At 42.7% G+C, this 22,088-nt stretch overlaps 1 protein-coding gene and 1 long non-coding RNA gene across 4 annotated transcripts in view; one reads left to right on the top strand and one right to left on the bottom strand.

Annotated features, from left to right (window-relative positions):
• ERICH6 (glutamate rich 6) overlaps positions 1 to 22,088 on the top strand; it is a 32,971-nt gene that overhangs the window by 978 nt on the left and 9,905 nt on the right. For 2 of the 3 annotated variants that reach the window (XM_075937719.1, XM_014569958.3), the window contains exons 2-13: positions 2,701 to 2,755; positions 4,011 to 4,219; positions 5,675 to 5,747; positions 7,124 to 7,230; positions 10,623 to 10,698; positions 12,793 to 12,905; positions 13,947 to 14,009; positions 15,200 to 15,258; positions 15,361 to 15,477; positions 16,632 to 16,733; positions 16,827 to 16,984; positions 20,896 to 20,963. In XM_075937719.1, the coding sequence (XP_075793834.1) occupies positions 4,093 to 4,219; positions 5,675 to 5,747; positions 7,124 to 7,230; positions 10,623 to 10,698; positions 12,793 to 12,905; positions 13,947 to 14,009; positions 15,200 to 15,258; positions 15,361 to 15,477; positions 16,632 to 16,733; positions 16,827 to 16,984; positions 20,896 to 20,963 (1,063 nt within the window). In that variant the 5' untranslated portion in view covers positions 2,701 to 2,755; positions 4,011 to 4,092. The remainder of the gene's footprint in view (positions 1 to 2,700; positions 2,756 to 4,010; positions 4,220 to 5,674; positions 5,748 to 7,123; positions 7,231 to 10,622; positions 10,699 to 12,792; positions 12,906 to 13,946; positions 14,010 to 15,199; positions 15,259 to 15,360; positions 15,478 to 16,631; positions 16,734 to 16,826; positions 16,985 to 20,895; positions 20,964 to 22,088) is intronic. The other variant, XM_075937718.1, reaches the window with a different exon arrangement.
• Positions 1 to 22,088, bottom strand: part of LOC142830772 (uncharacterized) — a 50,667-nt gene that overhangs the window by 21,708 nt on the left and 6,871 nt on the right. The gene's annotated exons all lie outside the window — the stretch shown is intronic.

Here is a 22,088-nt window from a genome sequence, read left to right as displayed (position 1 = left end):
ACTGGCTTTTTTCATTTTCTGGCTGCATTTCCCCCTTTTACCACCATCATCTCACTTGTAAAACTGAGCCCCACCCAGCTTCTCTTTGTTTACACCCTCATCTCTTCAAGAGCCTGGCTCATTCTTTCTGCTTCATTAGCTGAATTAGGTAGGTGGAGATGTAGCTCCCATCAGTATGCGCTGCAGCCATATCACCTTGTTAACACTTCCAATACCCAGACAGATATGATGTTTACTTTGTAAAGTCAAATTAGCCTGACTCACAGAGAGCCTTTTGGCTGGAAAAATAGTTATCTAAAACTACCCATCATGACTTTCCCCAAAGATAGAACATAGGGCCCTCAAGTACAATTCCATCCGTCCCTACTAGCATCTGCTGGCTGTGCCAGCAAAAACTCATGGTCAAAAGTATCAAAGACTTCTGAGATTTGAAGAGAGCACTGCAGATATTCAGTCTTAATCCATTGCTAGGACAGGCACATAAACAGTGCCACAGAAATGCAGATAAACGCATATTTGGGCCTGTTGTAGCATTACAATCTCCTGCGCCCCCCCTTGTGGTTAGGGATGACTGTCACACCTTGCCTCAGCTTCCGCATTTGGATCTCACAATAACTTACAGAAAGACTTTTCTTTGTTTAGCAACTAGCTTAGAGACCAGTTTTATTGACATAAAAATAAACAAAAAATTTTATGTGGGACACAGCCTCTCCTTTCTGAGTACTGTCTCAAAACTCTTCTGATTTCTCAGAATCTTCCCTGTAGGAGTCTAATTTCAGGCCTTCCTGCTTAGAAATGTACCTGTGTCTCAGTACCTTTCCTGCTTTAGTAGGCCACTCCTAGATCCTGCAGGCTCTCCATAGCTTGCTCTGGCTTTCTGGTCCAAATCCTTTCCCTTGATCAGCAGTATCCTGTAAGCCTCCAGAAGCTTCCTCACTCCTCTGGCTCTTTATAGAGATCAGTTTCCCTCTGTCATACACCACCAAGAGACTGTTAATGGCATAGTCGGTCTGAAACAGTTTCTGAAAGGGCCTGGTCCAGTCTATGTTAGGGTCCAAAGTGGGATAGACTAAGATAAAGAGAGATGAGAACTGCAGAATGGACCAGAGTTGCCGCCACCTTTCCCAAAACAGAAATGTGAGATACAGGTCAATGGTTAGCAAGATTTTGGTTTTTTGACTAGCACTAGCACAAGGACTCCTCTGTACGGACTGCTGGCACTTCACACTCCTCTCTTTGTAGGGAAATGACAGTGGCAGTCTCAGCCAAGAAGCCCAGTACTTCCCACAGGCCTTCCCCCACTAAGAACATGTAGGCTGTGTCTACATTGGCATCCCTTTCCGGAAAAGGGATGCTAATGAGACACATCGTAATTGCAAATCCGCGGGAGATTTAAATATCCCCCGCGGCATTTGCATTTACATGGCTGCCGCTTTTTTCCAGCTTGGGGATAAGCTGGAGAAAAGCACCAGTCTAGACGTGATTCTCCGGAAAATAAGCCCTTTTCCGGAGGATCTCTTATTCCTACTTTCAAAGGGCTTATCTTCCGGAGAATCACGTCTACACTGGCGCTTTTCTCCGGCTTATCCCCAAGCCGGAAAAAAGCGACGGCCATGTAAATGCAAATGCCACGGGGGATATTTAAATCCCCCACAGATTTGCAATTGCGATGTGTCTCATTAGCATCCCTTTTCCGGAAAGGGATGCCAATGTAGACACAGCCATACAGTTTATGATCCAAAACACTCTCATCATCTGAAACTCAAGTAGACAGCACTCAGCATTTGTCTCCCTTAAGGCACTACTGTGTCACCACAAGGCTGACATTTCAGTCTGGATCCAAGCTGTTACCTTCATAGTCTAAGTCTACACAGCTTCCCTCTTCCACAAAAGCTTATGCAAATGAAGCATGGATTAGCATATTGCCACACTTCATTTTCTTAATTAGGAGTTGTTTTTGCACAAAAAGGTGGTGTAGACGGTGTCTTTTTGCGCAAAATGGTTCCTAATTAATTATGCAAATGAAGCATGACAATATGCTAAGCCGTGCTTCATTTGCATGGGCTTCTGCAGAAGAGGGAAGCTGTGTAGACGTAGCCACAGAGAAGAAAACTGTAACTCTGAAACTGACCAGTAGCAGCTGTGATTAACAAGATTATCGTCTATTCTGTTCAGTCTTATTGTGGGACACACTTGCTACTAGGGTGAAGAGAAATAAATTTGCTTTTTGCAGAGTAATGGCAGATTGTCAAAATAATTTTTATTTCTTTTTGGAACAAAAACTTCTGCCACTGGGGCTCTTGCCATCTCCTCATTTGATTTGTTGCCATTAAAGTGAGAGCTGGTTGGAAATTTCACTTGTGTTGAAATGTTCTCAGCAGCTCTACAGTAAAGCATTGTGTCCAGAAAGTGAATTGGGAGGAAGTGGCCACTTTGTTGATAGATGAAGCCAAAGAGTTCTAAGAACCTGATTTGATGGCAAAACATTATCCCTCCACATCCTTGAGATGGAGTATCTTTTCTATTTACTGCTCTGGGGACCAAGAAGAAGAATGGGAGTCACTGAATATATACCCTTAATATCTTATCTTAAAATTCTTTGCCATTTCTCTAATCCAGCTTGCATTCTGGGAGTTATGTTTGCACATTTGGCTGCATATCTTGCAGTACAACTAATCTGCATACATTTGCATTCAACAGATACCAAAGGAAATAGAAAAGAAAGTTCATCTTCATCCTATGAAGGACGAAGCAGGTAAGCAACTGATTTGATTTGTTTTATTCTGGGTTCAGCAGTGATATGAAGTTGTCATACGTGATCTTAAGAGTTAGCAATACTGGCAGTCCCCGGGTTACGTACAAGATAGGGACTGTAGGTTTGTTCTTAAGTTGAATTTGTATGTAAGTCGGAACTGGTACATATTGTAGGGGAAACTCTAGCCAAACATTTCTCCAGAGCTCAGTTTTATTCTCCCACACCTCACTTCCCTCAGTCCTTTATTCTCAAGCTGAGGTGTCTGCTGAGAAAAGCCGCTCTGCGTCTCCCTGGTCTGCTGGGAGGGGGGGGGGGTGTCGCTAGCTTCGCGTCTTCCTGGTCTGCTGGGGGGAAGCAGCTAGTGCAGGGTTGCCTCACCCCGTTTGTAAGTAGGGATCCGATGTAAGTCGGATCCATGTAACCCGGGGACTTCCTGTACAATATTCTACTAAGGCATCTTCTTTTCCTATCTTCCCTCATCCCCCTATTCCATCTTTACTTATATCAACTTAGATACATTGGTGTTTATGCAGCTCTCCAGTGGATCATCTAGTCCATCATTCCTTGTTTCATGGCAATATGGTTCCCCAAAGTCATCCCTGTATTTAAATGCTAGACGTTTTCCTATCAGCCAGGATAACGTTGTAATCTTTGTTGCACCTACCAGATGTCACATATAACTTCCTTAGCATAACACTTTATCACTTGGTCTGTCCTCATTGACTAATGTCTCCTTATCTTCAATTCACAGACACTTACCTTCCTTCCTCCTCCCCCCCCCCCCCCCCGCATTCCCCTCCTGTTCTGAAATGTGATTTGTCCTTTTCATATGTGTTCATTTTTTTAAATTGTATCCTTTGGTATATATGGTTGTGACTATTTTCTTCCACTATTTGATTTGAGGAAGTGGGTCTGGCCCACGAAAGCTCATCATCTAATAAACCATCTTGTTAGTCTTTAAAGTGCTACATTGTCCTGCATTTTGCTTCAGCTACACCAGACTAACACGGCTACATTTCTATCACTATTCCTTATCTTCAGTTACTGTCCTCCCTTCAGTTCCCAGACTGAGTAAACCTAGATGTACCTGGTTTTTCTACTTTAGCCTTATTTCAGTCTTCATGCTTATTCAGTTCTTGAATTTCTGCTGAGACTAATCAGCAGAAGTGCCAGGGGAGGAGGAGGGACTCTATGAATATATCTGCTAGGAATTAATACTGATGTGCTTCCTAATGTGGTATTTTCTTTATTCAAGGAGAGGGAAATAGATGACCTATCTCTAAAGGAAGTCAGTTATAAACAGTGGTCATTAGTGAGACAATACATGCTATGCAGAGATGTGTCTTTTCAACTTGCTTAGCTCATCTGAAGACAGGAGTTCACAGCATGAATATGACAGCATAGAGGTGGAATCAGAGAGCAGCCTCCAGGATGGAGCCACAGAGCAGCCAGTTCCAGGCTCAGGTACCATGACATAATCCCATCCTTGCTAGAGACTGGGGTTGTAATGCATTGGGTATTTAGAAGGGAAGAGAGACATCAGTACCTACCAAAAGGGAGGAAGTGGTGATGTGGAGCATGTAAGACAGGGGTGGGCAATAATTTTTGGCCGGGCTCCCCCAGAAGGGGTGGGGCCTACACTGGAAGGGGCAGGATGCTTCTGGGCTACCCCACCCCTAGACCATGAATAGTCTAGGGGTGTGGGAGCCCCTTTGTCCTCCCTTACCACTAGGCATCCATTCCCCTGGCAGGGCAGAAAGAGGATTCGCATGCTCCCCTGCCCCAGGCCAATCCGGGCTTGGGGGCTGGGGAGCACATGCCAGTTTGAAGTGCCGCACGCTCCTTGCTGGGCCAGGGCAGAGTGAAGGAAGCTTCACGCAGCTCCTCCGCCTCCAGGCCCTGATTGGCTTGGGGGTGAGGGGAACACATGCAGCCTCTTCCTGCCCTACCCTGCCCTGCGAGCAGCATGTGGTGCTTCAAAGTGCTACATGCTCCTCGCAGGGCGGGAGGAGGCTTCACATGCTCCCCCTGCTACCAGGCCAGTCAGGGCCTGGGGGCAGGGGAACTGCGCAAAGCTTCCTCCCCCCTGCCTCCGCCCTGCGTAAGCGAACAGCACTTCGAAGTGCTGCATTCTCCTCGCAGGGCGGGGGAAGAGGGGAGGAAATTTCGAGTGCTCCTCCCTCCCCCAGACCAAACAAGGCTTGAGGGCGGGGGAGCAGGTGACATCTCCTCCTGCCCTGCAAGGAGTGCATGGCGCTTCAAAGCGCTGTGTGGTCCTGCTAGGGCGGGAGGAAGTTTCGCACACTCCTCTGCCCTCAGGCCTTAATTGGCTTCTGTGGGCTGGATTAATCTGCTTGGTGGGCCATATCTGACACGCGGAGGCCCTTTTGCCCACCTCTGATGTAGGAGATGGAAGTAGATACCACAGGGCAAGAAGGAGAGTGTATTGAGAAATGGGGTGTAAGGTCAGAGCTATATTTTCAGTTTTGGATGCCTCAACTTTGACACCTTAATCTATGTATATTCCCCTAAATATTAGCCTGATTTTCCAGAGGTGCTGAACACACTTTCCCAGTTAAGTTTGTTTAGATTCCTGACCACAAGAATTAAGAGACTAGCTGTAGACACCCATGCGCCAGCACTTCTGCCTCGGTAATTTGTGATCTGGAGTGTAAAATCACGGAGTGATCAGATGGAGGAGGAAAGATAGTCATCCTTATCTGAGGCTAGGAAGAAGAGTTAACTGTCACTAAAACAGGGCATTTTCTGTCTTAATTCAGTAAAAATAAGTTTTGTTTTTAATTTACATTCATGTTAGCACATAATTCTTTTAGTCTACTATAGCAGGTCAGAATTATGCTTTTTACTGGTTTACAGATACAATCTAGTGTAAATAATAGTGATTTTTATATGTAACAGGTTCCAAAGTTCACCCAACAGTATTAGGAGGAATTAGAAAAGAAATTTCCACATCATTAGATACATTAAGCAGGTAAGGAAGGATCTACATTTGAATTCAAAGAATTGATTTCAGTGGAAATTATATCAGGCCTCAGCTGAACTATTATTTTAATATAAAACTTAATTTATTTGTATTATCTGAATGGTGGCATGCTGTAAGCATGGACTGTGCCACCAGGAAGTCGCCACAATCAGTACAATTGACCATCTTCTTTGCTTTCACTCTAATCCAAATGTTGGTCCTTATTTATTTCTCGGCATTTTGGCTAAGATCAAGTGTAGTAGTATACTTACTTCCCCTCCGTGATAACCCATTAGGGAGATTAAAATTAGACACGCGGTGGGACGCTCACCCTCTTGAACCTATAACTCCACCTATTTAAACCACTAGACCTCCTGCTACAGGGAGAGCATCTCCACCCAACCCAGAATACACTAGACAACCCTTCACCAAACCATTTCCCAACTACATCCGGGGCCCCACATGCTCCCCATTATTCTCTACGGGCTCCTCAAAAGCCACACTCCAAAACTCCCCCCCCCCCCGCCCCATCATCCTACGGAATCTACATATCCTCTGCACTCCCCACAGAAGGGGCACGAACAATATTCCGGAGGACGGGGGCACTCCACCAGTGGGTCCCACTCATGGGGTATGCCGAGCATTACGGCATGGGCCATGTAACCGGGCTCCCAGGTGCCAGATACCCTCTCACCCTAACCCCAAACCTGCTCTTGGATGCATCCATTCGCTTCACTATGCTACTGTCAAAAGTTTTCATTATACTGTCTGTACCATTTATTCACAAACATTCACTCAATAAAGGTCAATCTGTTATCATTTGGTTGGAAAGAACCATGATCAGTCACGTAGACTCCTTTCACTCTAATTTCACAGAAAAATTGGTTATTCATCCAGAGGGATGCCTACATATTAATATTCCCAATAATAATAATTCCGGAGCTTTGCTTCTTCATAGATTTCATTGTGAAACTGCACAATGGTGAAATTCTGTCCTTGATATCTTATGTGCAACTTTCATTGCCTTTAGTGAAAGCTGTGTACATGTATCACAGGGCAAAATTAGGCCCTCATACTAAAAAGATTTTCCTAACATTACATGTTCCCTGCTGCAGTATAAGCCTATTATTGGGTGTTCTATTCTTGCTGACTAATGAGGACAGTTATGGGGCTGTTATAATAAGGACACCTGTCCAGTAGGAACTCTAAGCGTACCCATATATTTCATATAAATCAGCTAAATACAGCATTTCATCTTCAGCAACGGGAATCTAAATTCCTTAGGCAATGGCAAGCCATGTGGCTTAACCATGGCTGTTAGCGATACTTGATGGGTAAAAAGCCTTTCCCTAAAAGTCTAATCATATTGCCTTTCACCTGCTTAGCTTGCCTCAAGACAAGAGTTTAGCAGGGAAGTCTGGTGGGAGCACAGAACTCAGACCAGAGACCAGCCAACAGAAGACGACCACAAAGCAACCAGCTCCCACCACAGGTATTGTAGAATCAAAGGGACTTCCAGAAGTTATTGAGGGTAGCTCTCTTCACTGAGGCAGGACCAAGTAAGCTTAGCCATCCATTCCTGACAGATGTTTGTTCCAACAGAAGCATATCTACTCTGGTAGCTGGAAAGATTTTTCCCTAATATCTAATCTAAATCTTCATTCCTGCAGATTAAGCATATTACTTCTTTTCCTGATTTCAGTAGATATGGAGAACAACGGATCACAGTCCTCTTTATTGGCAGAAGTTTTTAGGTCTGGTTGACACTAAACTAAAAGTCATCTGGATACAGTCCTAACTACAGGCAGTCCCCGAGTTATGCGGATCCGACTTATGTCGGATCCGCAGTTACGAACTGGGCTTTGCTCGCCCTGGAGGACGCGAGCGGCGGGACACCCAGATGCGCTGCGGTCCCGCCACCCCCGGGGCGAGACAAGCTGCTCCGCGTCTCCCTGGTCTGCTGCGGGGGAGTCCCCCCTAGCAGACCAGGGAGACCTGGAGCAAAGACGCGGAGCACGCAGGCAGCGGGACAGCCCAGACTCGCCGCGGCTGTCCCGCTGCCGGCATCTTCCGAGGCTTTGCTCCCCGTCTCCCTGGTCTGCTGGGGGGAGCCCCCTCCCCAGCAGACCAGGGAGACGCGGAGGATGCAGGCGGGACCGCAGCACGTCTCGGCGGTCCCGCCACCCGCGTCTCCCTGGTCTGCTGGGGGGAGGGGGCGCAGCTAGTGCGCCCCTTCCCCCAGCAGACCAGGCTTTTCTCGCTGAGATGCCTGGGGTAGAGCAGCTGGGGCGCTGCTGGGTTGGTCCCACAGCGCCGCTCCTCGGCGCTACTGCACCAACCTGGCAGCACCCCAGCTGCTCTGCCCCAGCCGTCCTCAAGTCAGCTGCTGCTGAAACTGACCAGCGGCTGACTCCACGAAGCCCAAGGCAGAGTTGCTCTGCCCCGGGCTTCCTGGAATCAGCCGCTGGTCAGTTTCAGCAGCGGCTGACTTGGGGACACCTGGGGCAGAGCAGCTGGGGTGCTGCAGGGTTGGTCCCTGCAGCGCTGAGGTGCGGCGCTGCGGGGACCTACCCGGCAGCGCCCCAGCTGCTCTGTCCCAGGCGTCCAAATTCAGCCACTGTTGAAACTGATCAGCAGCTGATTCCAGGAAGCCCAGGGCAGAGCAACTCTGCCTCGGGCTTCCTGTAGTCAGCCGCTGGTCAGTTTCAGCAGCGGCTGAATCTGGACGCCAGTTCCGACTTACATGCAAATTCAACTTAAGAACAAACCTACAGTCCCTATCTTGTACGTAACCAGGGGACTGCCTGTATATCAGATAGGCTGATCACATGAACAATTTACCATTGGAACAACTTACCAAGGATTGTGATGGATTTTCCATCACTGACAATTTTTAAAACAAGATTTGGATGTTTTTCTATATGATACACTCAAGGAATTACGTGCAGGAAGTTCTGAGGTCTGTGTTATGGAGGAAATCAGATAGGATGATCACAATGATTCCTTCGGTCTCTGAAACCTGTGAAAATAGAGCTCTAGTAACCTTCAGGCAAACACCCATCAACACAAGGGACAGTTTCCCACCTATACAAAGAAAGGGGATGTTGCATTAATTTTGATGGCATATATGGGCCCAACAAATTAAAGGCATTAGCATAACCTGTAACTGTTCCACATTAAACAGTTGTAAACAAGTTTGGTATATGAGACTTTAGCCTGGTTAGTACCATGAAAATCACACTCGGAAGTTTATGCCAAAAGGGCAGATATTTATTGATTAAAACACACAAAAAAGGGAAAGAATTAAAAGATGTCAAAAAAGCATTGACATTGAATGATTATACAGAACAAAGTTAAAGTGTTTTTAGAGAGGAAATATTGATTAGAGAGCTGTGGATTGGGATGTAGGCAGTCTGGTCCAGTAGTTAGAGCAGGAGTCAGGTCTAGTGGGTGGAGCATATACCTAGGTTGCGGGAACAAAGGTAAGGGTCATCATGAGAGTGAACTGTTAATTACAAGAGTCTGGAAACAAAACAGAGTCATAGCTGAGATCTGAGAATGTAGCTAATTTAGGAATGATGGTCACTTTTCTGTCTTTGACAAAACAGATGGACACAGAAGGGAGAGAAGAGAGCTAAGATAGTAGGGATGGGGCAATATGGCTTTGGTTGATGTTCTCAGGATACAGGCAGCTAAAATCAGTCACAAATAGGTTGATTTAGTCTGGCACATTCAGAGCTGTTGCCTGTTTTGCCTCCCGTCAGGAATATCTGGTTGGTTTGGTCAAATCTGTCTCCTTCATTGGTCTCTCTCAGGCTGAGCAGACTGGATGGGCTGTCTCATCTTGTTGTGCTAATGCAGCACAGTTTCTTTCGGATAAAGTGAGAGTGGGAAATGGAAAGAGACACAAGGGAGGAAAAGACAGAGCAGGATCTCTCATGTAGCAGGTTTGGGTCCTCATTGGTGCAGCAGTGATGGTCACTTGTCCCCAGTATGTTTCAGCATCTGGGTATTACAATGAAACCTCCCTAAGCATTGGCTATGGTAGTGGTAGTTGTCTTTACCTGCCCTCCAAAAAATGATCTTTCAAATACTTTTCATAGATAAGCTTACAATTAGGATAAAGTTGTAAGCACAATTATAACAAGAGAGAGTAAGAGGGGAAGGTCTAGTAGATCCAATAAACAAGCGGGGAAGGGACAACCAATATCAAGAATTAGCCAAAAAACAAGGAATGCGACTTACCATGTGTCCTATGGCAACTAAGGAAGGAGGTTTGTCAACCTCTTTCAAGAGATAGTTCTGCAATCAAGTCTTTGAGAAACTTGTGCTCTGTGATCCACCAAAAAGAACACAGGAGACAAGAGTAGGCCCAACATAGCCAAGGAGGGCCATAGGGCAAAAGCTCATCAGTGAGGTATTTACATCTTAGATTTGGATGGGCTTTATATACAGAAACATAGTATATTGGCAGCCAGGGCATTTTGAGAAGGGTGAGCATAAATGATCTTCAGTGCTAGAGAAAAGGAGCAGCCAACCAACTGAATTCTGCTGGGATTGGCACCTCCAAGTCAGTAGCCTGGGAAGCCTAGTGAGAATAATGGTATTGTAGGTGTAAACTGCATCCAGCAATAACAATCCCTTAACACAGATTCAGGAGTTATTCTTGAACGCTTCACCTTTTTCAACGAAGTAACATTTCTGCTCATACGAAGTACCTAGCTAACTACCATTTAAGAAGCAGGAGCTGTTTTAGTTTGGATTTTAACACATACATACATGAGAAAAGTGTAATCAGCAGATGCACTGGAAAGCCTTTCTGTTTAATCGCTTGGTATTGTTTGTATTGCCTCCATGCATAGATTAGTCTGTTGTTGTCAACAGGTACAAAAGGCCTTCCTACCATATTAAGCGGAATCAGAAGAGAAACTTGTTCTCCCTCATTACGCAAGTTAAACAGGTAAGCACCTGCAATATTAATATGTAGAATTTAATATGACTTGGTGGGGGTCAGATAGGACCATGAGCTGGAAACTTTAGAACCAGTGAAGAAAGCTACTTATGCATCTCTGTTGCTTTCATTGTTTCTCCTGAATATACTTCAAGCCTGCTTTTAAGATGTAGATCTAGTCAAAGGGATCTCACAGCCACAGAGACTGTGTTTATCCACAGCGGTGGCACAGCGTGGGCTACGGGAGGTAGCATAGACTACTCTTTGAATAAGCTTCTACCAGGACTTAGAGGGAACGTATCTGTGAGTGAAAGGGTAGTTCATTCTCTACATAGCCATTCTGTTTTGGCTTCTACTTAAAGCAGCAGCAGGAGCACTGATTATTTGAGCTATGTCCATCATCAGGGCCAAATTAACTTTTCTGGGGCCCAGGCCTATTAGATTTTGTGGGGCCCTATAGGTGGGGGTCAAAATGTGCAGGAGTGGATGTGGGCTTTGACTGGGGGTGCAGGCTCTGGGGTGGAGCTAGAGAGGACACATTTGGGATGCAGGAGGGGGCTCAGGATAGGAGGTGGGGTGCAGGGTCTTTGAGGGAGTTAGAGTTTGGGGTGCTAAGGACTGCAGATGGGGATGTGGAACCTGGGTGGGAGTTAGGTTGCAGGGAGGGGGCTCAGGGATAGAGGTGCAGAGTCTGGGATGGAGTTTGGATGCAAGAGACGGCTCAGGACAGAAGGTTGGGGGGCTTGGACCTTACCTGGAGTAGCTCCCCTTTGATGGCGCAGACCCCGGGGAAGAAAGGAAGCAGGTGGTTCTGTGTACTGCCCTGTGGAGCCTACAGGCACGACTGCCCACAGTTCCCACTGGCCACAATTCCTGGCTAATGGGAGCTGCAGGGACGGAGCCTACAGATAAGGGAAGCCATGAACAGAGCTTCCAGTGCTTGCAGCTCCAGCCCAGGGCGGATGGGGAGAGGAATGGTGGTATGCAGAGGAACCAGGACCCAGGGATTTGAGTAGCTGCAGTCCAAGGCTAAGGAGGCCCCACAAAAAGATCTGTACTTTTGGCAGCCTGAAAATTATTTTGGAGGTCAACCCGGATGCAGCCCATATATCCATTTCATTGAAGGAATAGCTCGGTTGATAGAACAATTGTTCTATCAACCTAATCAACACGGGAATTTAGGTCATCTTAACTATGTCATTCAGAGAAGGGCAGGATGGATTTTTCACACTCCTGAGCTACATAGCTGGATGATCTAATTTTCTAGTGTAGATCAGACCTAATTTTAGATTTGATGTTATGCTTTATTTATAGCTTGGATGGTATAGCTGATGTGGATTGTAATCTTCTGCATGAAGTGTTAGAAATTGAGGGGATACATGAGAGATTTCTAAAATTTTTAACTCAGTGCTGTTTACAATAGACTTTAGTTAACATTGATAACACTTTACCTACTGAACATTTTTTCCTTCCCTATGCCTGCATCTACATTTTTGTTGTCTTCAAGTTTATTCATGAGTAATGGGCTCTTCGCATTGAATTATCAATATAAAAGCTTTAGACACTTAACAGGGTCTTTGTGATCAGACACAAGAAGAGAAAAATCAAATGTTGGAACAGCCAACCTTGATGGCAGAGCACAGGAATTGTAAATGCTGATTCCATTAATTCTGGTTTCCCAGACTTTATATATTTCATCACATTTCTCACCATGGATTTTTGTTTTAAAGTTTTTAAACTTTAACATAACATTTTAACATAAAATAAACTTAGTGTTCATTTACTTGCTTCTTAATGCTTTGAGAAAGAAATTGATCTGAGGTTTTCATGTTTTAATCTGAAAGGCTATTTAAGGACATTTTAATTGTCTAGTCCATTGGAGACCTTCAGAGACTGACTTGGTTGAATGTAAGTCTATAAATCTTACAGATAGCAAAAAAAAAGTTTCTAGGCTTTTGTTCCTACATACATGTGTTACTCTAAAATTATAATAATGTATTAAATACTCAAGTTGGAAAACCCTCCTATGTGAATAGATTTTCAAAAGCAATTTCTTTGCAGCTGCCATACATAATTAATTTGCAATTTGTGTTTTATATGTAGTGGAAGAGAAACATCTGATAATGTTGATCACTCAACTGAGAAGAACACTCTAGGAATTTCAGTGTCAGTGCAGACAGAAACAAGCTGGATTTATGAATATATCAGAAAAAACTGTAAGAAATGGCTTTGCGAGTTCAAGTATCTGTTGCTTACTATGTGAGAGTCAACATACATAGCAGTAATTGCACATTTATAGCATTTTTCATCTAAGGTGCCTAGTAACCAAAGATTTGTGCATTTTCTTATTTTACACAAGTGTCAAAGTTGGGATCAGAATCCAGGAGTGCTCCTTTTTGTAACCACTAGCTAGCACTTTCTCTGAATACCGCTATTATTAAAACACATGACAGAATGTGTAGCTAGTAAGAAGAATGCCCAGCAGTCTGGGTGGGAATGCTCAGCAGATAACCGACATAGTTGTTTATCATATCCTGATGGAAGATATCTGTTTAAAGGCTTTGAATGTTTTGGAAATATACGGCCTCTTTCCTTCTGCTGCTCAACTCAGTCATTCAAATTGGGCCAAACTTTAGATAGACAAAGTGGATGAAGAAGTAATATCTTATACTGGACCAACTTGTGTTGGCAAAGAGACAAGCTTTTAAACTCAGACCGAGCTCTTCTTCAGATCTGGGGAAGGTACTCAGAGCACCACAGCTCAATGCAAGGTGGATGAGATTGTTTAAGATAAGTAGTTGGCATATATTGTAAGAGACCATTGAAAGTAGAATGGCCCATTAAGAGTCGGCAGTATTATTGTAGCTGTGCTGGTCCCAAGATATGAAAGACACAAGATGGGTCAGCTAATACCTTTTTCTGGACAACCACAGTTGACTGGGATATCCTGTGTAAAAGGGCTACTCTATTAGACTTTAATGGATATTTATTTGTAAAATCCAGTATAAACCCATTTGCAAGAGGAAATACTGGAGACAAGATGGAGCATTGAATGCCTGGGGCCTGTAGTCTCACAGAACCACATTGCTGTGTTAGAGAGAGGCCTGTCCACAGTGTAGTACTCGGAATATATTTTGGTCTCCGTGGCATTTCCTCTCCTCAAGCTGGGCATTCCCTGCAGCTCTTTGCTTTGAGAAGATCTAACACATTGTCAAAGCTTGGTCACTGCCTATGTTGACTGTGTATTTTAATTCTAGTTCCCAGACAGACTGAAGAGCTCACGACAGACAGTGCTCACATTGCTACTGCTGCTGAAAATGGTAACCTGATACTTGGAGGAGCTGCTTCTGCTTTCCCTCTTAGAGTGCTGGGTTCAGTACTGGGCACACCAGCTCCTATAGCCAGGGTAGTGACAAAGGGAGGGCAACTCAGAAAAGTGCAACAAAAGTGGTTTGGGGTTAGAAGGTCTGACAAAATTAGATATGACTTGTTGCAAAGTTGTAAAGGATGTAACTACTAAGGCGAAAGGTGAATTATAGAGGGTGGCATAAGGAAGTATAACTGAGTAATGGGAGTCATTGTGACAGATGCTAGGGCTGGCAGGAAGCTTTTCCTATCTATTGGATTAGGAATAGCTGTCTGAGGGGAATGGTGGAAACCCTTTGCTTGGGATATGTATGTGTAGGTTAAATATGGGACACAGTCCTGCACTGACAAGGGATGGATTAGAACAGTGTTTCTCAACCTTTTTTTTAATATAGAACCCCTTTTTTTTAAAAAAAAAAATAAGTATCTCCCAGTACCTACAGTTTTCAGACACACACATTTTTTTCTACCATTGCAACACATTTGTTTAACCAACTTAATCGTTGCCAGGTGGGTGATGAAATTTTTGGGTATAAAAAGTGCAAAAATAATAAAGCACTGTAAAACTTAAAACAAATTCAGTTTTCTTCAAATTTCAGTTGTGCTGATGTACTCCCCAGACTTCTCTCGAGTACCCCTATGGGTACTCGTACCACTGGTTGAGAAACACTGGATTAGAAGACTTAATAGGAGTTTTGCCCATCTTTAGCTTCCAAGCTCTTGCTTCTCAGGACAGCAGAGATGGGAACTGCTGTAGCCACTATAGCCCAGATCCATCACTTCACTTGAGTGCTTAACTTTAAGCAGTGAGCAATCCTGTTGACTTCAATTGAACTATTCCTTATTTAAATTTAAGCTAATGTTTTACTGCACATGCTTGAGTACAGTATGGGATAAAAGCCTATATGTCCCTTCCTCTGCCAAAGTAAGGAAGAGTTTCACACTGATGGGCAATAAACCTAACAAAGGTTTAGGAGCAGTGCTCTGATAAACTCCAAAGATGTTCCAGCTAGGTGGGGTGTGTGAAGGAAGAGGGCAGAGGGGCGTTGAAAAGCCAGGGAGGGAATTCCTCCCAAGAGACTAGGAAAAAATGCTCTCCTGGAACACAGTGCCTTCCCTAATTAATTTCATTGCTGCTGTTCAGATATAGAGGCAGTCCTGTCACAAGATCTCAGCAGTTTAGGCATTTTGTGCGACACAGAGGTATGGTGCCCCTGGTTCCTACAATTATACATTTTATTCTTAACAATTTTCTCGCTAAAAAAGAACTGACTCTACACTGAATTCACTGTTTTCAAATTTAAGTTTACTGAAGATTTCATAAAGCTGTTTGAGGAATCTCTGCGCACACTGTCCCACATTGGGCCACCAACTATTCTAGCATATAAGCCAGAATCATCAAGAGAAGACCTGGAGATACAGGTGATATTTCTTTCTGCTACATTGTGTTTGTATTAACTTCCAAGAGTCGCAGGAGGCAAACATTTAATCAATGTAGGATGCTGCCTTCTGTCAAACTCATCTTGCAAGGGTTTCTTTAGAAGGGATAGGTTTTCTTTTGCTAAGGCATTGAAATGTGTAAGCCACCTACCAAAATATTAGATTGTGTAAGCATCCACACTTTTTTAATGCTGAGGATACATTTCTAGGAGAAAATCTAGTTTTCACAAAAACTGAGATATAGAGTTTTATTGTGGTTTATATATTAAGATACATGCACAGTACATAGTGCTGGGAAGCCCAATGTGATATATGTTTCTCTAACAGGGACAACACTGCTTCAGAAATAAGATAATGGCCACGCAATCTAAACATCATTCTGTCAGGGTTGGGAGCCAGAAACAGAGTGTTCCACTGACCAGAGCTACCCTTGAAACATTCTTGATCATTTATATGAATGATTTTATCCATTGCACTGGGACTAAGAAATATCCTGTGAAATAAATAAATAAGCCACAGAGGAAGGAGGAAAAATTCTCTGAAAATACTTTTTGCCAGGAACCTGTGCAATTATAAATATGCAACACTGCCCAGACCCCTCTGTCACCAACTCAGCAGGAGCTAGACAGCTCTTAATAATCTTCAAACAAATGAATTGGGTAACTTAGGCTTTGTAAAAGTTTAAGCACAGTGCTGAAAGTGTGGCCACAGCACAAGCCCTGGGAGAGAGTTCTCCGAGCGCTATGTAAACCACCTCCACAAGAGGAATGGCTAACAGCACTGGGAGTGTGGCTCCCCGCACAGTAGCCTGATTCACACTGGCGCTGTAGAGCACTGTAACTTGCTGTGCTGGGGGGTGGAGGAGTGTTTTCGTACCCCTAAACCGGACAGTTACAGCACAGTAAAGTGCCAGTGAAGACTTAGCCTTAGAATGCTTGGTAATCTCCTTAGGAAATAAAAGTGAGCCAATAATAGTCTTCAAAATGTCCTGATAGTTCAGAAGGTTGGTTGTGCATGCAGAGACTGAGGTAAAAGAATTTAAACCTGGCATTTTCAAAGGTGCCACCTTTTCCTAGAATAGGAAGATTATAGATAGATGTACAAATCCTTGTTTTCCTCTCCCATTCCCGTTGTAGATTGAAGAGGAATTTAGTGCAACATGCGAGTACTGTGGCAACTTGCTGAAACATTTTCCTTCCTATGAGGCGTTCGACCCAACCTCTGAAGATTATGAAACAGTAAGCAACTGCGCTTCTCTATGAATCATGAATTCACAGCTCTTCTCGATGAATCAGCCCCTACTGGAGTAACACCACTGCTTTGCTTTTCAGTTTTTCTGTTGTGAGCAAAATCAGGATCTCTACGAGTACATCATTACTGAAAAAAAATATTATGAGAGTTCTAGAAGTGAGTCAATCTCCATTGACCCTCATGCAGCCCACGGCAGTGAAGCGGACAGGCAGAAAGCAAGGGAGAAAGCGTATCAGAGGTACTATTTGCTGGTTAATATAATGCTGTGCATGTAGTTCTTTTCAGGAGCAACATTCTAACCTGGGGGAGACAATGCATAGAAGCTCAATGGGAGTGAAAAGAGAATCTGCAACAAATAGGTGGAATATATGTCAGGAAAAGTCCAGAGTGCCTGGTCAGCATGTTAGCACACTCTCCACTTGCACTGTGTATTACTTGATATTATTTTAGTGACATCTTTGGCTTTAGTAATCTCCAGAATAGGTGAAACCAGACTCATCATCACATCATATACTACACATAAGTATTTAAGGCCTAAATATTACCCCAAATGCTTAAGCCATGTTTTTCAGTGAGATGCTCATTTTGGATGACTCTGTTTTAAGGTAACAAAACTGAACAAGAGATTTCAGCACCCACTTGTCAAAGGTGCTCAGTACTGGCAAATTTGACATTTATCTGAGTTATGAGTTTTCAGCACTTCTTCAAAGTTATATTGTATGTGAGAGAGAAAGCGATATTAGGGCTGTCAACCGTTTACAAAAATTAATCACTTTGTTAAACAATAGATTACCACTTACATAAATAATTTGGGATGTTTTCTATATTTTCAAATATGTTTATTTCAATGAGAACACAGAATACAAAGTGTGCAGTCCTCATTTTATATTTTTATTACAAATATTTGCATTATAAAAAACAAAACAAACAGTATTCAGTTCACCTAATACAAGTACTGCAGTGCATTTTCTTTATTGTGAAAGTTGAACTTACAAATATACAATTATGTATAAAAATAACTGCATTCAAAAATAAAACAATGTAAAACTTTAGAGCCTACAAGTCCACTTAGTCCTACTTCTTGTTCAGCCTATTATTAAACAAGTTTAGTTATAATTTGCAGACGATAATGCTGCCCACTTGTTTACAGTGTTTCCCAAAAGTGAGAACAGGCATTCGTGTGGCATTGTTGTAATCAGCATCTCAAGAAGAATGAAAGGACACATTTACATGCCAGATATGCTAAAGATTCATGTGTCCCTTCATGCTTCAACCATCATTTCAGAAGACGTCTCCATGCTGGCAACAGGTTCTGCTCAATAACAATCCAAAGCAGAACAGACCTATGCATGCTCATTTTCATCATCTGAGTCAGATGCTGCCAACAGAAGTTTGATATTCTTTTTTGGTGGTTCAGTTCTGTGATTTCTGCATCAGAATGTTGCTATTTTAAGACATCTGAAAGCATGCTCTGCATTTTGTCCCTTTCAGATTTTGATAGGTACTTCAGATTCTTAAACCTTGGATCAAGTGCTGTAGCTATTTTTAGAAATCTCACATTTTTACAGACTGCAAAGAAGGTACCAACTGTAGTGTAAGTGTTCTTAAAATGAACAACATATGCTGAATCATCATCCAAGACTGCTATCATATGAAAAATATGGCAGAATGTTGGTACAACAGAACAGGAGACATACAGTTCTCCCAAGCATTTCAGTCACAAACTTAAACACATACATTTTTAATGAGCATCATCAGCATGCAAACATGTCCTCTGGAACGGGGGCCAAAGCATGAAGGGGCATATGAATGTTTAGCATATCTGGCAAATTAAACACCTTAGAATGTCAGCTACAAAAGTGCTATGCGGACACCTTTTCTTACTTTTGGGTGACATTGTACATAAGCCAACAGCATTATCTTCCATAAATATAAACAAACTTGTTTGTACTGATTGGCTGAACAAGGACGACGACTGAATGCGCTTATTATAGGCTCTAAAGCTTTACATTTGTTTTGTTACATAACTGTACTCAAAAACAAAACAGTCCACATTTGTAAGTTGCACTTTCACAATAAAGAGTTTGCTCTACAGTACTTGTACAGTGAACTGAAAAGTGCTATATCAGTTTTACTGTGCAAATATCTGTAATCAAAAATAGTAAGTGGGCATTATACACTGTGTATTCTGAGTTGCAATAGAAATCAGTATATTTGAAAATGTAGAAAAACATCCAAAATATTTAATTTCAGTTGCCATCCTACTGTTTAATTTTTTTTTATTAGTCTTGCGATTAACTTCAATTACTTGACAGCCCTAATATGTATGGGGTCAGGTCCTTGGTGTAATGGCATTCAAAGATCTATGGTAACTCCCCTACAATCCCACAATATTACTACTTAGATCACTTTAGAGGGATTTTATTAGATTGTTTTAGTAACAAATGATACTTCTGTGAGTAGCCATGCAGAATACATCTCCTCCCACAACCTTTTAGGTATTCAAGACAATAGAGCAGGTTGCTCTTCTGCAAGATAATGAGTAAACAATAAAAAGTTCCCTCCAAATTCCATCACTACCTACAGTAGCAACACAACCAAATACCACCAATCAAATGAAATGGTGACTTTATAGAAGTCTCTACTTCCTTGAAGCAAGAGGAAAGCAAAATAGGATGGAGCTGCAAGGAGCAGTAGAAATAGGCTAATGCCAGTGCTCAGCTGTACAAATCTAGTTCGAGAGGGCATTAGTAGAGCCTTTTGCATGTCCAAGCTGAAGGTTAATAACCAGATAAACTAATTCTAGCCATCTGCACAACTATCAGTTGTAAAAAGAGATTAATTGGATAGAGTGGTAGTCCCACTGCAGTATGGACTGATCATCCATTATACTGCTTATTTTACTGTGCACTCCAGTTTTTCTGCCCTTAAAAGGAAGCCTTTAAAAGCAAGTGCAAATATCTGAGCCAATTCCACAAACTTAACAAACAAAAATAAAGTGTCAGGGAAAAAGTTAAGAACATTTCTATCCCTAATCACTCAGTTTCAGCAGGAGTTACATGTACTTCTATAATTTAGAAGTACTCCTATAAATGAAAGTATAATGCACTATGTGCCAAATTTAAGATTAAGCTGAACGCATTATAAACTTAAAGAGAATATCACAGAATAGCATTAAGTAACAGTCCTCAATTTTCTGTTTTGTTTCTTCTTAATCCATTCCTGCCATGGCTTGCCCAGGATTGGCTTATTAGGACAGATTCTTGAGCAGACTTTAGAAGTGTGTTGAGCCAGCATAACCTACCTGAAGCTGTGCTGGATACAAAACTGTAAGAGAGAGGCCATTATTTTCTGATTAGGAAATCTGCATAGTCTGGATCTATTCTAGTCATCCCATCTTGAAATCTAGTATGCTTTTACTGTCATAGCTGTTTCAAAAGATGCTGCATATTTAAAACCTGGGTCAGCTTGTCAAGATAACTCATAGGAGTGCAGAAGTCTTCCTCCAAAAATAAAACCTGACACACAGTCTATTAATTTAGAACTCACCAGACTTCTCAGCCACTGAGTGCAAAGAAAAACCATATTTTCTGACTCAGTCTTATCAGACCACAGGAGTTCTGAGCTTAAGAATGCTTTGTTTTCCAGCTTCTCAGTGTTACTGACAGAATTTTTGTTTTCGTTTTATCATGACAGTAAATATCCTCATCATAAGCAAGAGAAATTTCCAACTCTGCCACTTACCTCCATATTCTGTACTTTCCCTTATGTTCTGTCTATCTATATCAGTTACAGAATCTTGCAAGACATCAAATATTTTCTATACAAGAGGCATATTTGCATACCTTACAGTTTTTAGCTCATTCATAGAGCTGGTCAAACAACAATCAAGTAACCATCATATTTTACATCATACGGTAACTTATAAATGGGCCTAGTTCTCCTTTTGTGAACAGATTTCATATTGACATTATTCCACTGTCATCAATGGAGTCACTTACAGTTGCATAAGTAAAAGGAGAATCAGACCCAAAATACCTGTCACAAATCAGCCAACTTGCATTATTGTTGCCAGGACATCTGAATTGTACTTGTACCTTTCAAAGCAAGAAGCTTGGAATTGATGTCCTGTATGTTTTTGCTTTGTAGGCAACAGGAGAGACAAATGGCAAAACAGTTTGCCTTCATGGCAGCAGAGCAGACCACGTTAGTTGATTGTGAGTTTTTTTTTTAACTGTTACAATGATCTTCAACTGAAAATTTGTGTGAGAGTTGAAACAGCTTTCTCACTGAACGTGGATGTCAATGACTGCTCTCTAAGGGCATGTCTATGCAGCAGGGCCAAAGTCAAAATAAGCTACGCAACTAGCGTAGCTTAAGTCAAAATAGTTTATTTCGACTTTTGGCGCTGTCTATATAGCAATTATTTTGAAATAGAGCACTCTTCCCCCAACTTCCCTTACTCCTTGTACAATGAGGATTACAAGAGTCAGAGTAAGAAGCCTGTTATTTTGAAATAACGGGCTTGCTGTGTAGACACACACTACTACAACACTGCTGTGTAGACATGGCCTAATTTATTATCAGGTGTGCCATCCCTTTTAGATTAAGGTGGCTTCTAGTGTGGAAAAAAAATAGGCACCATTGTGTTACAGGGTTACACAGGTGGGTTCTTTTATACAGACTTCAAAGGTTTGTGTTTGAACTGTTTGCTTTAATATACAATTTTACACAGACGCTACCTTAACAGTACACACCGTTTGCAAAGCCAGTTAGGAAATGCCAGAATTAAGGTTGACAGGCAGCCTTCTCTTGGCCCCTTTGCACACGTACAGTCTGCTGTGACATGAGCACATATTAGTTTTTCCACAAGCCCATGCTTCATTCAGTGTACAGGATGCATGATTAATGAGAAGCTATTCAAACCTTTTGTTTATCCACATTGTTCAATGTGTGATCCTGGGCCTTTTTTGATGCACATTATTCAAAGCTTCTCCTGAAGGCAGATCCCTGCTGTGGGTGCCAGGTCCCACTCCTCCCCTCTCCCCCCCCCCACACATACATTCATTACCCCCTGCTACCCACAGCCAGCCAGTTAGTCTTTTAGTGGTGTGCTGCACCCGGTTTAACTGGCTCCTTGTCCCTATTCCATTCTCCTTTCTTATCCCATTCTAGTCACCATTCCTCTGGTCAGTCATCTCAGTTTCAGTCTTCTTGCCCTGATAGTCCTTTCCAATCTATTACTTCTCTTCAATGATAATTGGGAATCATTTAAGAACACTTTAGTAGATGCCCAAAATTCCATAACTGAGGAAGAAGCCTGTCTTGGTTAAAAAAAAAAT

Source organism: Pelodiscus sinensis, chromosome 10, assembly GCF_049634645.1.
Source record: "Pelodiscus sinensis isolate JC-2024 chromosome 10, ASM4963464v1, whole genome shotgun sequence".
Lineage (NCBI taxonomy): Eukaryota > Metazoa > Chordata > Testudines > Trionychidae > Pelodiscus > Pelodiscus sinensis.
The sequence above is the reverse complement of the archived record's forward strand: the minus strand, read 5'-3'. Positions and strand labels throughout refer to the sequence as shown.